Source organism: Rhinolophus hipposideros, assembly GCF_964194185.1.
Source record: "Rhinolophus hipposideros genome assembly, chromosome: 12".
Taxonomy (NCBI): Eukaryota; Metazoa; Chordata; class Mammalia; order Chiroptera; family Rhinolophidae; genus Rhinolophus; species Rhinolophus hipposideros.
Genome location: NC_138058.1, coordinates 39,884,071 through 39,903,674, shown reverse-complemented (window position 1 = coordinate 39,903,674; position 19,604 = coordinate 39,884,071). Strand labels below are relative to the sequence as shown.

At 35.5% G+C, this 19,604-nt stretch overlaps 1 protein-coding gene and 1 pseudogene across 7 annotated transcripts in view; both read right to left on the bottom strand.

Annotated features, from left to right (window-relative positions):
• Nucleotides 1-19,604, bottom strand: part of ASB3 (ankyrin repeat and SOCS box containing 3) — a 90,594-nt gene that overhangs the window by 7,297 nt on the left and 63,693 nt on the right. For all 6 annotated transcript variants that reach the window (XM_081069510.1, XM_081069506.1, XM_081069505.1 and 3 more), the window contains 2 exons: nucleotides 14,492-14,749; nucleotides 9,511-9,644 (listed from right to left, as the gene is read on the bottom strand). In XM_081069510.1, the coding sequence (XP_080925636.1) occupies nucleotides 9,511-9,644; nucleotides 14,492-14,749 (392 nt within the window). The remainder of the gene's footprint in view (nucleotides 1-9,510; nucleotides 9,645-14,491; nucleotides 14,750-19,604) is intronic.
• Nucleotides 3,830-8,322, bottom strand: LOC308505732 (heterogeneous nuclear ribonucleoprotein A1-like; annotated as a pseudogene). Its single transcript has 3 exons — nucleotides 8,193-8,322; nucleotides 7,027-7,129; nucleotides 3,830-4,844 (listed from the first exon to the last, which is right to left on the bottom strand). The product of its transcript is annotated as a heterogeneous nuclear ribonucleoprotein A1-like (transcript).

The window sequence follows — 19,604 nt, the reverse complement described above, 5'->3', positions numbered from 1 at the left end:
TAATAAGGTCTGTGCTGGAATTGAGAAGTCACTATTAATTAGCGCACGACATTGGGCAAGTCTTTTAAATAATCTGACCTTCAGTTCCTCCTCTGTAAAATGGGCATAATGACCCCTCTGCATCAAAAGGTTGTTGATAAAGTTCAAGTTAGAACACATTAGCAAAAGCACTCTGTAAACTATAAAATGTCATACAAATCCTGGACACTATCTAACCTAGTGATATCCAAATGTTTTGACTATATACCCAATTAGTGGAGTCTTTGAGTACATAACCCCAATATGTGGGTATTTACTTACATATAAATTATATGTGTATACTCTTATATTAACATTGTTTGCACTACAAAACAAACACAAAATTAAAAGAATAAGCTAAAATGAAATAAGATTTATAATAACTTTATTAAAAGTATAAACCCTTTTTTGCTCTTACTAAAAATAATAACAACAATGCAAGGTGACGGCATAAGCATAATAGACTTGGCAATTCCAAGATTTGGTTCTAGGTCCAGTTCATTTTGATACTTGGTTATTTGCAGCCGTAAAAACAATCTTACAAAAGCATGTAGATCCAAATGGGAAAAATAGTCACAGCTTAGCTGAACTATCAGGATACTATCCTGTCCCGTCTAGCAATTATGCAAAAGTTCTTATCAAAATTCATATGGTAAATTTTTATTTTTTCTGATATCAACCAGCTTATAAGCTTTTTAGAAAGTTTAACCTTTTTACATTTTTATGAAAAGTATTCAAGCCCCTGCACTATCGTGACTTGGTACTAAAGTCCTGGACACAGGGGATTCCCTACGGCCATGTATTATAGACCAGTACATTTTATAAGTCAGCTCAACTCACTTTTTCCCATCATAATACATCAGATAAATTGAGCGGACACATTTAAAAGCTGCAGTTGCCTTTCCCAAAGCTTCATGCTCAGGGATGTTTGTCATTGTTTAACATGAGCAGTGAATAGAAACTAAACACCAAATAGAAAGGAATATTGGGTCAGTCATGGGATGAGAGTGTGCAGTCAATGAAATTACCACAAGAAGTGTTTAAGAAATAAAATGTTTATGTTAGATTTCAAGATATAAAATTATGCAAAATTATGTGTTTTTTAAAGACAATAAAGACTCAAAATGTGTCGAAAATTGAAAAGGGCCCAAAACCCACGGAAACTGTTTCCAAGTATTTTAAATGTGTCAACATGACAGTTTTTCTAGGTGACACACATTATTTTTTGAAAGAAAATCACATAACAATAAAAATATTTCCCAGCATCTGTTTTCAAAATCATCTCCCCATAGCAAAGTATCTTTCATAAATCAGTTTCTTTCTCACACTCAATTAAAATGTCATCTTTATGATAAATCAACAAAATTTTAAAAAATATATGCTAGGTTTCATACTACTGATAACTATCACCAAGGGGGAAAAAGGTTACGAAAAATTGGAAGACTATTATAGTTTCACAAAAATTGTAGTTTCACACTTTTAACTTCACGGACTCTCTTCTCCTTGTATATTGTGTCACGAGATAATGAGCAGACCTCTGTATGTATAAACAATAACCATGGTCACTCCCATTCATTATAAGGTATTACAAAGAATCTAACATATTTTAAAGGTCGTGTTTTTATAAAATTATCTACAACGTTATTATTTCATGCAATTGTAGTTTCAACTCCTCTGATTTCCTATAATAGCCTGACTATTAGTGAAGCAATAAACTCATTTCATGTATGTTATCTCCCTTTCCTTACATGTATGAAAAAGTAAGCCACTCCATCAGCAGTCATTCTTACAGACCTTTGCAAAAAGTATGTATTTTTCTTTTAAGTCGTTACTGTTGCAAATATATCTTTTCTGGAACATATTTCCTTTAGTGGCTCTCAGAAAAAATAACAACTTGGTTAGGGAAATATAACACAGCAGTGTGACAGGAAAAAGTTAAGCTCAACATTATAAAGCAAAATTAAAGTTCTCAGGAACCCCAACTCTATCATAAACAAATTTGCCTACATCTAGAACGCTGTACAAAACACTCTTTCCCCCCCTTATCGTCATCAAAGCTTGATCTTCCCAAGGAAACTACTTCTTTCACCAATTATTAAATAGAATTTTCTCATTCTTTCTTACCTATCACAATAGTCTAGAAGGCAATTTTAGCATTCTCATAGGGTAGATCTTCTACACCACTTTCAGACCCATGTTTTTCTGTCTTTAAATTTCTACATACACCACTTCCTATCCTTCTAGAGTTTGCTCTCCCTTACTGCCACTACAACCAATCTTTAATGTCACTGAGACCTCAGGTCCCCTGACTCTTCCTACTACATGGTCTTATCAGTTCTCTTCTGATTTCTTTTCCTATCTGGACTGAATTCCCTGGGCCCACCACTTAACATTATTTTATTATCTTAATTCTCTGTACCTGCTCTGACAATGCCCAGGATCAATCTAACCATTTTCCTGCTGTATCCCAATACAGAGAAAGCGAAGCAATGGTGGGGATGATCTTATAACCACATGAACTAGTACCACTTCCACCTCCACCGGGCCCATAGGGTTGCTCAGCAAATCTTTCACTGGTTCCTAATTTGTTTCCCAAAATAACCATTCTAACATCAAGTTCCCTACCCAACTCCCACTTTAACCTCCTTCTTGGCAAGTTTTTACCTCCTACTTCAAAGTAAAAACAAGAGTAGGTTAGGCTCCTTCTCTGAGTGTCTAATCCTCAAACTATAAACTCATCTATAGCCAGCCCATCTTCATCTCTCTTCTCCTTATAAAAGGAACGGGTCTATTTGAGGCTAACTCCATTTCCCTCTGACTTATCTGAAATCTTGTTACATAAATTATCTATCTCCAAATCTCTAATGTTTGTGTGGTTTTTCTTTTACAAACTGAGACCCCTGGATCTATAAAACATGTTCAACCTCTCTCATCTTAAAAAGAAAATTCTGCCATGACCCCCTATGTTCACTTGATATTTCAGTCATAGATTCTAAATCCGTGTCTGGTACATAGTTGACATGCAGTTAAAGAATCCACTCACTAAGGAATTAATGGATATAAACATTGAGATTTGTAAATGCCCGCCTGTAGAAATACTTACATGATAGCTTCTCCTCACTGAAACTTTTGCCTGTGGCCCATGTTTGGAACTAACTAAAATTATTGAGTGCATGGTTAAAAGTTCCCAAATGAACATGCTATCAGAAGCTAAAACTCTGTCCTCACTGCTTTTCCACCTCAAAATAGGTATTTGGGATCTGGAAAATAATTTTTTTTTGTTTTAATTGGGATATAGTTGTCCCAGAGATCTGTTGGCACACATGTCCAATATAGTACATATCTGCGAAGAGTAAGATAGGCTTTCAAATATTATTGACATCCTAACAGGGATATAAATGTTTTCAGATTTTTGGGGTAGATACCCAGAAGAGGGATTGTTGGGTCATATGGTAATTCTATTTTTAATTTTTTTTAAAAAGACATACATTCAGCGTAATGATTAGACTATTACATTTAGCAATCAACAGCATGGGAGCAAAAAAAAAAATCTACATTAAAACACTTTATTCGAATGCTTTCCACTTTCCACAGAACAGAAACTAAAATAACCTGTTATACAATTAGTCACATATACAGTCCTTGAGTTCTTTGCCCATATACATGAGTATTATCTAAAACGTATCTCCTTTATAGCAGCTAGACCCTGCCACCACTTTGCTTGGCTGAGTTCACAAATCTCTGTAACCTGTATCTTCCCTGTCACTTCTCTGGCTCTCCTCTCCCACTGAGCTTTGTTTCCTGGCAGTAATTAAAACCTTCTGCCATTGCTATAGCTGCTCCTGCCACTGGAACCGCCATACCCATCTTGGTTTGGCAAAGTGTTGGCCTTGACCATCATAGGAGCCAGAGCTTCTGCCTCCAAAGTCTCCTCCTTTCATGGGTCCAAAATTTGAAGATTGTTGTAGTTGCCAAAATCCTTGTAGCTTCGCCACCTCCACAATTGCTTCCATCATTACCAAACCCGTTATAGCCATCCCACTGCCACCAAATCCTCCACCACCACGAATGCCTCCAAAGCCACCTCGACCACTAACATTTCCTCCACGACCAAAGTTGTCATTCCCACCAAAACCACCTCCTTGACCACCACCGAGTTTCCAGAACTACTTTGACCTCTTTGGCTGGATGAAGTACTAGCCATGTCTTGCTCAGACAGGGCTTTCCTCACCTCACAGTTGTGGCCATTCACAGTGTGGTATTTCTGAATGACAGTCTTGTCTACAGAGTCATGGTCATCCAAGGTCAGAAAAGCAGAGCCTCTCTTCTTGCCACTGCCTCAGTCAGTCATGATTTCAGTCACTTCAGTTTTCCCACTGTTCAAAATCATCTCTTAGGCGATGTTCTTTAGAGTCTTCTTTAATACCACCCACAAAAATCTTTTCCACAGTGCAGTGGGCACCAGGTCTTTGAGAGTCTTCTCCTGAGACAGCCCTCTGTTCCCACAACTCTTCATCTACCTGTGTGGCCCTGCATTCACGGCTGCACCCAGCTCCTCCATGGTGGCACAACGTGACAAACCCAAAGCCTCTGGAGCACTTGGTGTTCGGGTCTCTCATCTCCACACAGTCCGTGAGCGTTCCCCATTGCTCAGGATGGCTCCCTAGACTTTCATTGGTTGTCAGAAAGCTCAAACCTCCAAAGAAGAGCTTCCACAGCATTCAGGCTCTTTGGGAGACTCTGACTTAGACGTAATGACAGCAGGAGGGGAGACTTCAACAATGCTTACTCGGCGGCGCCCACCAACAGAAAGGAGTGATCTGATCCTACAGTTTTAAAAAGACAACTCTACTCCCCATATTTCCCCAGTCCCCACCAAGCTTTTCAGTTTATTGCATGTTTTATCTAAAATCTGCATGTTGGGCTTTTAAATAAGGAGCAGTGAGGCTTTAGTTGAGCTATTCCACCACAAAGCACTTACATAAATGCTCATTATCAAGTTTACTACTACATTATTTGTTACTTTTAGTAACCTCTCCTTGGTCACTGCCTCTGGACAGGATTTGGTCATGGGTTAGCTTGGTTACAGACTATGATGTGCTGTGGTAACATATAAATCCTAAAAACCAGTGTCTTAACAACAAAGGTTTCCTTCTTGGTCATGCAAAATCCTCTTTAGGTCACATGATTCTCTAGAGCAGGTGTCCTGAAGTGACAATGAGGTGTTTCAGGTTACTTCCATTTTGTGTCACCACCATCTCAAACATGACTCATATTTCCTCAGCAAGTGAAAGCATAGACAACTCATCCCCAATGGTCTATGCTTTCATTGCTTACACCAATCACATGACAATCAAGGCTGTAAAAGGCAGTCTTTCTGTATTCCAAGGAGGAGTAAATGAAACAACTCAGTTAACTGAGTTTTGTCTCTGCCACAATGATAAAATCCATTGTGAAAATGATGTGAAGTAGGTACTATTATTATCCCTTCTTATAACTGAAGGAAACCAAGGCTCAGAAATGCTTCTCTGCAGCCTGAATATAGAGGAGGTGTGTCTATGTAATTCCAGAGCTCCATCCAATCTTGAACCATTTTACTCTGCCTGATGTCCATGCAGAAGCTGCACTGTATTATTACCATGAGAGTCAAACTAGCAGAGCTCAATTTTCCATAAGCCTAAAGTAAGGTTGTGCCCCACCTCCCATCTTAACAAGAAACTTGATGTAACATTTGAACAAGATACATGTACTTGATATAGAAAATAGAAAAACAAGTATTCTTTCAAAAACTGATATATTTTATTACTTTAAACTAGAAATGGCTTGATTAGACAATTGGAATTCTAGTTAGTTATTACCAGAAATGTACATTTTAAACCTATAATATCATATGTCAATTATACCTCAATAAAGCTGGGGAAAAATATCACCAGAAGGTAATATTTTGTTTCTGGTAGCTATTCCCCAATCTTTAACTGTAAATACAACAATCTCATAAAATAAGTTACCACATGCAGTTAGCTTGTTATACTTACCACAAAAGTTTTATCTTGAAGAGTACATGAGGAAGGAGCATTGCTCAAAACTAGCAGCACTACTCAGTTTCAAAGGAAACTTTGGTTTAAACTGTGGATACTCGCTCAGCTCACCATATTTTGGAAGAAGTCCTCATAATTTTCTTTGAGTTTCACAACAGAATACTTAGCCTACCGCAGATCAACCTTTACTTTTCATTTTTCTTTTACTTCTACTTTTAAGATCAACTATCTCTTAAAAATATGTTCTCAACTCAATCTGTAACACAAAATAGCTGCACTCTGATATTTCTGAGGTAGCATAATTAGGAACTCATTGCTAACTATTACTGTTAAAAATCGAGCTGAGAGATAAAATATTTAGAAAGAATTGTTCGAAGTGCACAGAAGTTATCCATCTCTCCAGATGTTATAAATCTAGCTCTGGTGAAGTTAGACTAACAGAGACCTGAGTACCTGGGCCACCCTGTACAGACAACGTTAAGAACTGCTTTTACTGAATTATACTGTGGCATGAAGATTGGTAAAATAAAGTCCCAAGAAACCATGGCTATCAAGTTACTGTCTAGGAAACTGTCCATTACAACATCCAAGAAAATGTTTACTTCTGAGCAATGAAGTTTGTTCTATCCTATGAGCTCTAGTATCCTAGTATCAATGCTCTAGTTACCTAGTATCAATGACTAGAGAACTCAGAGCCAAATTTACAGCCTAACAAGCTTCAGATTACGACGGTATGCTTTCCCTGGCCCCATTTTATGTCTGTCTGCATCTTTTCCATTTTTCTTTTGCTTCCACTTTTAACTTCTGTTTTACTATTTTGTGATAATCTATATTATAACTGTTTTAAATCCTTTTTAGAGCAAAGCAGAGGAACACTGAAATGAATAGATCAAGAGAGTTTCCTGGGGCCCTTTTAAGATCCTTTGTAGGATCCAGATCCATATAATGCTTTTAATAGAATTGTACATACTTGATCACTAAAGGTTCGGGATGAACTAAAGCCAAGTGCCTTTTAGTCACTGAATTACTTAAACTTGCTCTTGGAGAGTTGGCCCCGGGCTGGTGAATTTTTGCTTAAGAAGTGAAATACTATGTGTTAGTTAAACTGATGTCTCTAAGAGGTATATATAAGGCACATGATCAAAAATTGTTATTAAAGCTGCAACCAGTCAGTAAATTTTACCCGGTATACATTTCCTTTCTGATGCAAGAAAACTTTCTGAAGACAAATCTGATTCAATGATTCAAAAATGATCAGCAAGAAAAATGGTTATCATTTTTATTTATAAACTACCAGGGAAAGTTGCTATTTCCTTAGGGAGGAAAAAGGTGAGAAAAGAAGTATTTTGACCAAGTATATGGCATCTCCAGGACTTGAAAAGGTCTTAGGGGAAAAAAAACAGAGAAAGTCTTTCCCTTGGGATAGAGACTGGTATACCTAAAGGAGATAAGGAGCTGAAATTATCTCGGGGCTTACTAATAGTGGTAGAGCTCCAAGAAGCACCTTTTCCAAAACACTTAAATGAATGTATTGACAAGGCAGTTTTTAATACCATGGTAAGTTACTGGAGAAAGTGAGGTGAAAGCAAGACTGTCATACATATGGAGAGGCAACCAAAGAGTTGTCTTTTGGGGCTCACTCCTATTGATAGAAACCCTACAGCTCAAAATCCAAATAAAGCAGGGAAGAGTACAGATGACCAATATGCAAATTATCCCTTGCTATGAATGAAACAAATAAGAAACAGCTGCCAGCGCTCACCCTCTTAATAAACAGCACTCCCAAACCATCTTATGAGAAAACAAACAGAAGGAACAGAGGAGTTATAGGAAAAATGACAAGTTCAAATTTTGTATATATCAAAATGTGAGATACCAAGTGGAGCTGTCCAAAAGGCAACTGGACATATGGGACTGGAACCAAGAAAAGGGGTCTTGGCTAGAAAAATAGGCCAGAAAAGCATTAGCTACATTAATAACTCAGAGAAGGCTTTTGCAAATCTTCAGCCAAAATAAAGTCCACTTAAAAGATGATAGTTATTACCCTACACAAGCTCTACAGAGTGCCTAATTAAACAAGAAACCCTTGATGGATTCAGTCTACTGTAGGGTAATGGACTCATGCACAATTTTTACCTTCATCTGGACAAACTCGCCATATGTAAGTCTTAAGAGTAAATTCACACATCTTTACTAATTGATATGCTGCAATAATTTTCTCATTTGGTATAAGCTTCCTCTTTTGATTTTTTGTTTCCAAATCCATTGTCCCAATTCTGTTATGAACAGATATTTGTTCTCTACTCCTGCAGGCACATAGTAAAAGCAGGTGCGATTCTCAACATTAAGAATTACATGCAAGTGAGTTTTCCAACATTATCATTAACAGAATTCTGGTACCAGAAGGCTTAGAGATTCCAGATTACTTTATTTTTTCAACAGAAACCTCTCTAACAGTTTGAATACACCTCTGTTCAAGAGCATATTTTCCTGAATGTCTGTTTTTGATTGAGAAAGTTTACTTAAATGTAATTTCCCAAGAAATTAGAAGATATTTCTACATATGCATTAGTTCACTTGTTAAAGCCTATTCAACGTGTTTTATGAAGAGTTTCATTTAAAGTAAAAATTGCAGTGAAGAAATAATTTTCCTAACTTATGATATATAATCTGATTAACAAAATATAGTTAAAGTAAAATAAATCTGAATAACTAAATGGGAATACTTTACATATGTTATGTTTAAACTGGTTTCCTTGTGTAAAATCTGAATGTTTTAAATATTCCTAACTGGCTTAAAAACTTTCCAGTAAGTGATAGTAAGTTGAACATCTGTTTTTTCATCTACTTTTACTTTTATTTTCCAATTACAGTTCACGTTCAATATTATTTTATGAGAATTTACTTTAAAACAGTCATATAAAATATAAATCAAATCACAGAATTTTTCACTCATCTCACCTCTATAGTTATATTATACCAACACCGCAGCATACATTCAGTAAGGACAGCCATAAACAAGACTGGTAATACTTCCTTTTAGAAATGATAAAATACTGAAGAGAGAACACAAACAAACATACACCCCAAAGAGGAAAATTAAGTTTAGCATTTTTCTGACCACAAACTAAATCTTCACTAACAAGATTCTTAGGACTCACTTTTATTTACATAATCCTTATTAAAATAAAAGGATATCATTAAATAAAAATATCAGCAAATACTTCCTTTTCTGTACATGCTCTTTAGGCTAAACCTATAAAATCAGGTATGATTTTTGTTGAAGGAAAGTACTATGATCCTCCAAACAGTCGCATCCTTTCCCCACACAAAGAAAATGCAAATGATGCCCAATTTAATGCATGTTCTCCAACTACTCTTATCAATTAAAATTACAACAGAGCTAGAGGAGAAGAAAAAGTAGTGAAGTGTGTTTAAAATTGTACTTTCTTACCAAAATGTTGCTGTAGAGCCCAAGAGGAGTTTGAGGCCCGAGCAGAGAGCATCTTTTCAACTGTTGAAGGAAGTCTCCTCCAATTAGTAAACTCCAAAGTGAAGATAAGGGTGTCATCGCTGACCGAGTCAATCCTGTATCAGCAAGATGTTAACACACGATTAGACATAAAATACACCAAGGATTCGCCCTGAAAACAAACACCACATGCCTATTTTCACAATATCTTAATATGGAAGGCAGACAGAAAAGTGAGGCATAGAAAATATTCATGTAACTGGAGACACGTTCAGTGGATATGAATAATCATCCCCAGGTTCCTACAGGAAAAATGAACTGACTCTGCGTGTAGTTGTCCAACGGGTGACAAGAGGAATCTCCACTCTTGTAGAAGGTGGGAACTTTCCTTCCCATTCCCCAGCAGCAGTGCTAGGAAGGCAGAGACAGCACCACTGTCATCTGTGGATTTGCCATCATCTCCTCCCAGGTAGGCCATCTTGCACATCTAGATTGGTCATCCTTACAGACACATAACAGTCCCAAAAGGATAAAACGCAAACATCCAAAGCTATACCTAAAATGAGTATATGAGAGCGATGGCTTGTTTCTGCCCAACTCCCGAGACGTACAATTGTTCTCTTCTAAGAGCCTTTCCCATTATACAGTCAGCTATGAAGGATGTACCAAAATAAGTTTTGTCTCTAAGAACTGAAACAAGGTGTTCAAGACAAACAGTTTTCCCTCTACTTTTTTCAAAATAATGTCAGATTTCCTACCAACCCACCCAAGAGACTTACCCAAATTTTATAAGCACTTGAAACCTAATAGAAAGAGCACGGACTAAGAAAAGTTCTCATTTCTAATACCACCTCCACTAGTTACAAACATGAAATTCCTGAAGCCCTAGATCCTGGGGCTATTCTCTCTAAAATGAGAATAACACTTAATCTGCCGATTTTAGGGGACTATTTGTGAAAATAATGTGAGAAAATATAGTAAACATACTTTTAAAACTATAAAATGTCATATAAATATTTGATATTACTAGAACTGGTTTGAAATATTCAGTATTACATTTGCAATAGGCCTTATTACATGAAATTTAGTCAAAGAAAGCTTAAAGAGAACTATAGATTCTAAGAAGATTCCCCACCTCATACTCAATTAGGTACTCCCCTACCATCACACTGAAGAAAAAGAAAATGATTAGGGAGGGTATCTAGTATTTATGTCAAAAACAGAAATTCTTTTCAAGGTTGTTTTTTGGAGTACTGAGCAATGAATAAAGGGGGAAAAAGTAGAAAGAAGGAAAAGAAACTGAACAATACTATAAACTTTTCATCTCAAAGACAATTTATTTCTTGTAATTCAGGGTCAAATGACTGATTAGAGTATGAAAATTATTCCTCAAATTCTTAATTCTCTAATATGCAAACCTATGTAACAAAGAACTCAGTGTTGGGTAAATGCCTTGTGAAAACATTTTACTTCTCAAGAAGCTCTCAATAAAATCACAACTTATCTGGAAATACTCAGAATAAACGAAATCATAAAGTATATTCAAAGGCAAAAAAAATCCTCCTTGACTTTCTAAGAACCCCACACCAACGTTACTTGGTTCTGGTTCCTTATTTCTTTTACAATGGCTTTATTTTTCTGCATTAATGTGCTCTAAGTCTCACTGGGACCAAATACAAAGTCGTTTTTGTGCAGTTATCTAAACACGAGAAATAAATCTGTTTACACTGTTTTAGTTAATATGACGATGATTTTATTCTATCCATGCTGATGCCATTAAAAATGTATTGTTACTGTACTACACTGACCATTATGTTGTACAAAGCAGTTGTACGGTCATAAATGAGTGACAGTCAACTAAGTGCACGGATGACATTTATTTTCTATTACTTACTAATTACATTTGGTGGGGGGTTGGGGGCACCTAGTCTTACATTTAAAGTTGAAAAAATAATTCAGCTTGGTAGATTACATTGTGACAGGCAATTATTCAGCCAGATACATTTTTAAAGACTGTCTAAGACAAGCAATACCTAGGAAAGACATTTATAATTTACATGACAAAGATTAAGCAACAGATTTACATGTGATATAAATAAGATATAACCAAAATCCACTTTAACAACATATTGGAATTTTTATGGGAGAATTTTTCTTATAACAGCTCTAGGAATGTAAATTTCACCAAAGAAAGCAAAACATTTATCATATTCAGTGTAAACACTGCCTTTACCCATTCAATAAAAGATCAGTGAACAAAAACTTGACCATGTTAAGCATTTTTATTGCTAAAGTGAAATTTTCTACTGCATTTTTTCTAATGAATATAAAGTGACTAAAGTTACGCCTTCTAAGTAAACTATATGCAATTGGCATTCTCAATTCAAATAGCTGCAAGTTTTACAATTTACTTCAAAATAATTTGTGCTTGACTGAGTCTTCACTCTTTTCTATCCTAACCCATCCAATAAATATAGTTCACACCCAGTGGCTTAATTCTCAAATGGGCTATTCGCACTGGGGGGGGGGGGCCTAGGATGGAAGAATATACTTTACAACCTCCTAGGAAAATAAAGCTAAATAATTCCCTCCCCTTCCAGCAGTCTATATAGTTGGCTGAGGAGGAAAGAAAAAAAAGGCACTATTTAATTTTTTTTTTCTTGCATAGATTATTCCTAATTTAGGAGTAAAAAGGAGCAAGAAAAGTTGGCACAGAAACCCCCAGGTTAGGCAAGGGATTAAAGTACCTGAAATTCAGTGATGTAACTACCATCCCTATGGATACACAGGGCTAAGGCAGCATAGCACAGGGGTTAGAAAGACAGACTTGAGCCTAAACAGGACAGCCTGGGTCCAAATCTAAGCTCCAGCACTAAGCAGCAGTGTGAGCTTGAACAAATATGTTCATCACTCTGTGCCTCAATTTTCTCCTCTGTAAAATAAAAAATAATAGTATCTCGTGGATTTCATATTCAATGAGTTAATACATTAAAGAACTTAAAATACTGCCTACTATGTGTTAGGCAGTATTCTAAGTGCCGGTTAAAGAAATAAAGAAACTAGAAATCAGAACGGAGCGTGAAAGGTGAAAGTAATAGGCAAGTAATACGGAGTCAAATTAGTAGCCTCAACGAAGGAACACAAAGAGTGCGGCTGAGAAGCAAGTGCGTGCCTTGGGGACAAGCACCGAGTGGGGAGAGAGAGGAGAGGAAACATACTGTCAGGGCTGTCCACAGCTACCAACAGGCTCGGTTACATTTCCAGCAGCCGTCAGGAAGTGAATCCTGGAATGGTGAGGGGCCACTGCTGCCAACTGTCCAGAGCCCAGACACAACAATAAAATGCACTAAGTAAAAAGTGAAGGGTGTTTAAATAGCTTTGCTCATATCTAGAGACAGCATTCATTAGCTAGTATTTGTATCTCAGTTATGTGTGTGTACATTTGTAAAGACAAATATACACATACAAATGGCTTTTAAAAATCAGAAATTTCTCAATAAATTGTCAATCTTTATATTTTACTGAATTATTTTAAAAATACAATGGTATTTTGTAAAAATTTATTGAAAAGGTATAGAGAGAACTACAAAAATGGGTATTTGACAGATAACTTATTAATCAGCTGTTGGAGAAAGGCATAAGTACAATCAGGGACTCGACCTGTTGTAAACCACAAACAAAAAGTAACAGTAAAAGGTGTAAAAAAACTTTGCTTTTCTTCTATTGTCTTCAAACCACCTACCACACAGCAGTTTTTCCTTATAAACCACATATATGAAACACTTCGTATCAGAAAGGGATGATAATCCTAAGCATAAAACCACTGCTTAGTAAAAATTCCTGAATTCTACCTAATGGTAGACATAATAAAAAGGTGAGATGCTGGGATACTGCCAAATAAAGACCTGTTCTTCACATACAGATGGAGAAGCCACCGGGGGAAGATGGAGTCCCAGAAATGCAAACTACATTTATAAGTAGAGCCCTCTAGCATTGCCTGCATGAACCCCAAAGAGGACTTTGAAAAGATAAAACTCAAATAACAAGACATATATATATATATATATACACATATATATATATATATATCAAGGCACCTTTCTACTGGGACAGTATTGGTCGAAACATTATTTTAATAAATGGTCGTTTTTGAAGCACAAAAAGTAAGCCCTCTAGATGTCTTGTTGAAATTTTACAAAATACTCATGTCCTCTATTTTCCTGGAGATTTTTATTCTATTCTCTTACTTCACTTGAATTATCAGGCCAGAAGAGGTCTCTGTGTTCTAATTACCTGCTCAGCCCCGACTAGACACTAACAACTTTTGCAAAGCCTGGAGGCTGGTAGAAACAGTTTTCCTCTTCTTGCCCAAGAAAAGTCCTGATCCAACTTTTATATAATCACTCATAGGGGCTGCCTTTCTGAGAAACTAAACAAACAAGTTATACCCCTGCTACTTCAGAAATTAGTATTTATTAAGGAAGACAGAGTTCAAAAAGACAAGATGCTGTAGAGCAGGAGTATTCAACCTAGTTGATGAAGGGATAACTGAAATCTCCAAAGCAGCTACAACCATTCTGTCACAGGCATTAGAGAAGCATGAGGGATGGCCTAAGTAGAAGAAATGTTCACTGGCATTCATCCCTTTCTAGTCCCTTCCTGTCACCTCTTACCTTTATTCAGGAATCTATCCTTATGTTCAATCTCGCTATCAGCAGCCCAACACCTTTACCCCAACACAGCCATCAAACACACATACATACACACACACAAAACCTCCTCCCAAAATGGGGTCTCAAGAAATTGGCGAAAATTAAAGGTAGTATATTCACTCAAGGTAAGGTCTATACAGTGAAGAGAAACTGTTATTTTATTATCTTTTCATTAAAAGCTTGATTAAAAACTTAAATTAAAAAAACAAACGGTAAGGTAAGGTAAGGTCTACAATGGTAGGATTTCTCACCAAGAACTGCATAGTAGATTCAGTGGGTCAAATCCAGCCAGCAGGAGAGATGGCAACCATTCCTTGTATTTTGTCTGTGCTTTAATCGCATGATTTATAAATTCAGACATATGGTTCCATGGTGCCAAGGGGCAACCTTTCTTCAAAAAGTAGCGAAATACTGAAAACTTCTCATACTTCAGGCAGTATGCCAAATGAAGTTCATTTAGCTGGGCTCCATATTTCAAAAGAATATTCACAATTCCAAAGAATTTACAGCTCCACCACAAGAAAACACAAAAAAAGAAGTTAGACTTTTACATAAAAAATAATTGTTACAAATAATAGTAATTACAGCTGGGATAAGAACAGTAGATGGGATAGTGGGCGGTTTTTATATGTCTAGTGGATTTAAGTCTAGGGGACTAGTGGAATGTGAGGATTTTACGTTTTAATTTACACCCCCCTGCATAGTTTTAAATTTTCAACTATTAATGGCAGTGCCCTTAGAATTTTAAACCTTCATTTTAAAGAAATAAGTAATTTTAGAAATCATCATTGACAAATAGAAAACTCTTCTCAAATTGGGATATTTTTATACAATTAAGTATCTCTACAACAAAATACTTGCAACAAAGTTAATGAACAACGTGATCTGTCCCTAAAGACAGATGGCTCAATCTAGGAATCTCTAAAATCCCATTTCCTTAGCAATAATCTAATTTCCCCTTTATTTTAAAATTTCTAATGGTAAAAAACAATCATAAAGAAAAACTTTGTTAAAATAAAAAAAAAAAGAAAAGCTTTGTTTTAAGAAAGGAAAACTGCATTAAAATTGTAATAATATATACAGATAACAATAGATGACCACAAGCCATGTTTAACTTCTACAATTACAAGAGGTGCTCAAAGTGGTTACCACCAGCGTCCAGACACTTTTGATTACGGCGAACTAATGCCTGAGCAACGTTGACCAAAGTGTCCACGTGCAGACATTTATTTGGCACCCCCAGGATATGCACACACATAAATGAACACCCATACAAATCAAATATTCACAGACACATGTACACTTACATCCCCATGACCCCCATTCATGCATATACATGTTCACGAACACACACAGGACTCTGCAGTGCAACCTGCTGAAGCTTCAGAAAAGCTTTTTTCAATTAAAGAAAATTTAACTTATAGTTTATATTTCTAAAGTCATCTTCTTTATGTAGTACTTTTACAGAATGAGAGTATATCATTTTGTAGCTATTAAATTGGTTATTCTTTTTTAAAAATGTTATTATCTAATCCTGGTAAGTTGCAGTTAAATTGATTGAAAATAAGCGGAACCCTTTTTTGATAGAGCTAATTGGCAAGAGCTAACAGCAAGGCTCTAAGACAGGGGTGTCAAAACTGCGGCCCGCGGGCCAACTGTAGTCTGCAATCCATTGTTAATCGGCCCACAGCAAATTCCAAAAATATATTTTGTTTACTTAAATAAACCAGATGAGGCAATACGCGCTTCACCTCGAGTGAGTGGCCCAGCTGTTTGTATATTTTACCGCATATGGCCCTTGGTGAAAACCGTTGAAAAAAGTTTGGACACCCTGCTCTAAGAGCACAGACTCTGGAGCCAGCCCGCTCAGTCACTTACTAGCTTTATGACCCTGAGCAAGTTACTTCAGCATTCTAGCACACAGAACTAGCACTATGTAAGTATTTCTAAAATAAATGATATGTAAAGTAAAACACCATACAAATTAAAATAAAACATAATAAACATAAATATTGGGAATTTATCCAGGGGATACATTTTTTAAAATTATATCCCATCTGCACAAATATATCCACCATAGCATTATCTATAACAGACTTTAAAAAGAAATTATCTAAATGTTCAACAACAGAAGAGCAGATAAGTACAAAATATGACAGCCATCAAAAACTGCAATTATAATGGTTGTTTGACCACATTTTAAAAACTGTTTATAATTTTAACTGTAACAAAGCTCAGTAAACATGTATGTTCACGATGTAGACAACTGTAAAAAAAATATGGAATAAAATTATTCTCCCTTTGAAGTTGGCATTAATTCTGTTTCAAACAACTACAAATAAGAAATATTTCTTTCATCATAGTATTGTAGAATCTAAATAAATAAGAGAAATTATAAATAAAATAAATATAAAATGTTTAAACTATTGTCATATGAGACTAATTACTTCTGAGGATTATGTACAGAACTTGAAATCAAGGTTCTAAAGCAGTTAAAACACTGTTTACATTAGTAAAATGTCACCTCACCCATGTATATTTTTATAAATCTATTTCATTTATTCTACAATTTGTGCTTCTTTTCCTTAGTTAAAATATTAAACAGTATTCTTTGAATTATCTACACAGCAACTAGAAAAGAAAAATCTATAATTATAAAATTTCTTTATAAAAATTAGTAACTTTGTTGTCTGTCTACTATCTTGCTATCTGTTCCTGATAAGAAGTCCACCGTTCATATCACTGTTCTTAAAAACAGCCGTGTTTGTTTGTGTTTTTTCCTCTGGCTGTTTTCAGACATAGGAAAGCAGAGATAATTTGTTGCTAGCAGTCTTGCACTACAAGAAATGCTAAAGAATATACTTCTGATTGATGGTTCTAAAGAGTTATCACCAATTCATTTCAGCCACTTCGACCTCATTTAACTACACATACATTCTCATTATTTTGCCTGCAGTTATTACTTGCTGATTGCACTATAGAACAGACAAACTACATATAGACTGTTAAACATATTCCAAAAAATATGCAGGTAAACTGTGAGAAAAGCTCGAGATATTGCCTCATTACAAATATGATATATAATCCTCAAAAAGTCTAGCGATTGTCAAGGCATTTGTGTTTACCTGTACAATTCAGGAACTGGTTAAATTCTTTCCTCTGAAACCATCCTTCGTGCTTTGAAACCATCAATAGCCTAACCATAGAGACTTTAGCTCTTAATGATTTAGCTCCTAAAGAGGACATACTTTTATTACAGAATACAAGCTAAATGCACCTTATTAGATTAAGTGCTACAGATTTTCCGTTTAGAAAAAACTACAAAACCAAGAGGTTTTCTTGTTAAAATTTCAACATAGCACTCAGACATGTAGCTCATGCTAAGACAATTTTAAGAACAAGTACAAAAGATAAACCATGCATCTCTAAAATGTGAGAGGAACATATGCATGTATAATTCCCTATAATAACAAACTTCATTGAGTATTTATTCTGTACTACGCACTATGTTAAATGTTTTACATGGAAGATGTACCTTAATGGTCACAACAACCCTAAGAATGAAGTTCTTTTATTATCTCTATTCTAGATGCGAAAATTAAAACTAAGTCACAGAGCTAGGAATTGGTAAAATGGGGATAATAACACCATGTTTCCCCCAAAATAAGACCTAGCCAGACAATCAGCTCTACTGCATCTTTTGGAGCAAAATAAGACCTGGTATTTTATATTATATTATATTATATTAATTATATCAATTATATTATATCATATTATATTATATTATATATTATATTATATTATGTAAGACCCGATCTTATATTATTGTAAAATAAGACTGGGTCTTATATTAATTTTTGCTCCAAAAGACGCATTAGAGCTGATTGTCTGGCTAGGTCTTATTTTGGGGGAAACACGGTATAAAGTCAAAATCTAACAGTGAATATGAAAAAATCTAACAGTTAATATGAAAATCTACCAGCAAATATCTGAAATCTCTCTCCTCTATTATAAAAACTAAACACTTCATGAAATAGTCAGATTGAGGAATACTTTAAGGCCAGATCTATGTCTCCCAAAGTATGTTGCATGAAACATAGTTCCTGAAAATGATCCGTATGAAAGGCTCCACAATGAAAATATTTGAGAAACTCTAAATAGTGAGTCCACAAAAGGGAGAAATATAGGGTAAACTTATTTTTAAATAGTATGCTAGCTACATTTTCAAATTATATGCTCAAATGTTTTTCTTCAATCTCCAGAAACCTTTAAGAAGCAGCTTTAAAATTAAAGCAAAGGATCCAATCAATAATCTCAAAAAAGCATAATAAAGAGTATAAAATACACCAAAAGTCTATAAACACGGGAACAATAGTATATTATAAACATAAGTTCATCCTATGTTTCCAAAGTTTTGTAGACTCATTCCCCTCTTAGGAATTCACAAACCACCACAAGAAAAATTCTTAGAAGCCCTTCAAGAAAGAAACCTATTTAACATTGCTTAACCCTGTATTTCCCAAACTTAATTAACTATTTATCCCATGTAATATCTATGAACAATCCACAGAATTAGTATTCTACAGAAACACACTTTGGAAAACCCAGCTCTAAACTTCTTCCAATTATCACATTGCCTTGTGTTAGAAGAGACAAAAGCATACTCCTAAAAAAGGCTTGTAAAATTGCCTAGTGCTACACTATAGACGCTTTTCCAACAAAACTACCTATTACATGGCAAATCATAAACACAAAATAAACTGGAGAATCATGAAACTTTGTCAGCATGCCCTGAGCTTCTGGGAAGGCTATTAAGAAGGTCTCCTATATACATGCAGGGTCCAGAAACGCAAGCAATTTCAGTGCTCTGTATGACCTTGATTATTACTTGTCGCTGAGCAACAGTAGACCCTAGGGCTTAGATAACCTTTGCTTAAAAGATAAATTATATGAACATATGCATGTATTTCTCTTAAGATTTAAACAAATTTTGTCTCAAGCCTTGATGAAGAATCAGAAAAACTCTTCAAGTCCTAGAGATTAAAAAGAAGTAGTCCATCCTATTTAACCCTTGCAGGACATTTGGTCCTGTCTAAAACAAAGACATTTGGTCATGCCCACTCATCTACCTCACCCCACGTATCATTACCAGCTAGGGTACCAAAGCAAAAAGGGTTATTACCGACAATACAGCCACAATACAATTACTGAATCAATAAAACATGCTAGTATTTTTTATCTATGAATCCTGTAAACCAAAAGTATAAACAAATGTTATGGGCTGCCTAAACCCAGGGATGAAGTGTGGACATTTTGGACAGGACTAAATGTCCACTAACATATTTAACACAAATATCAAGAACT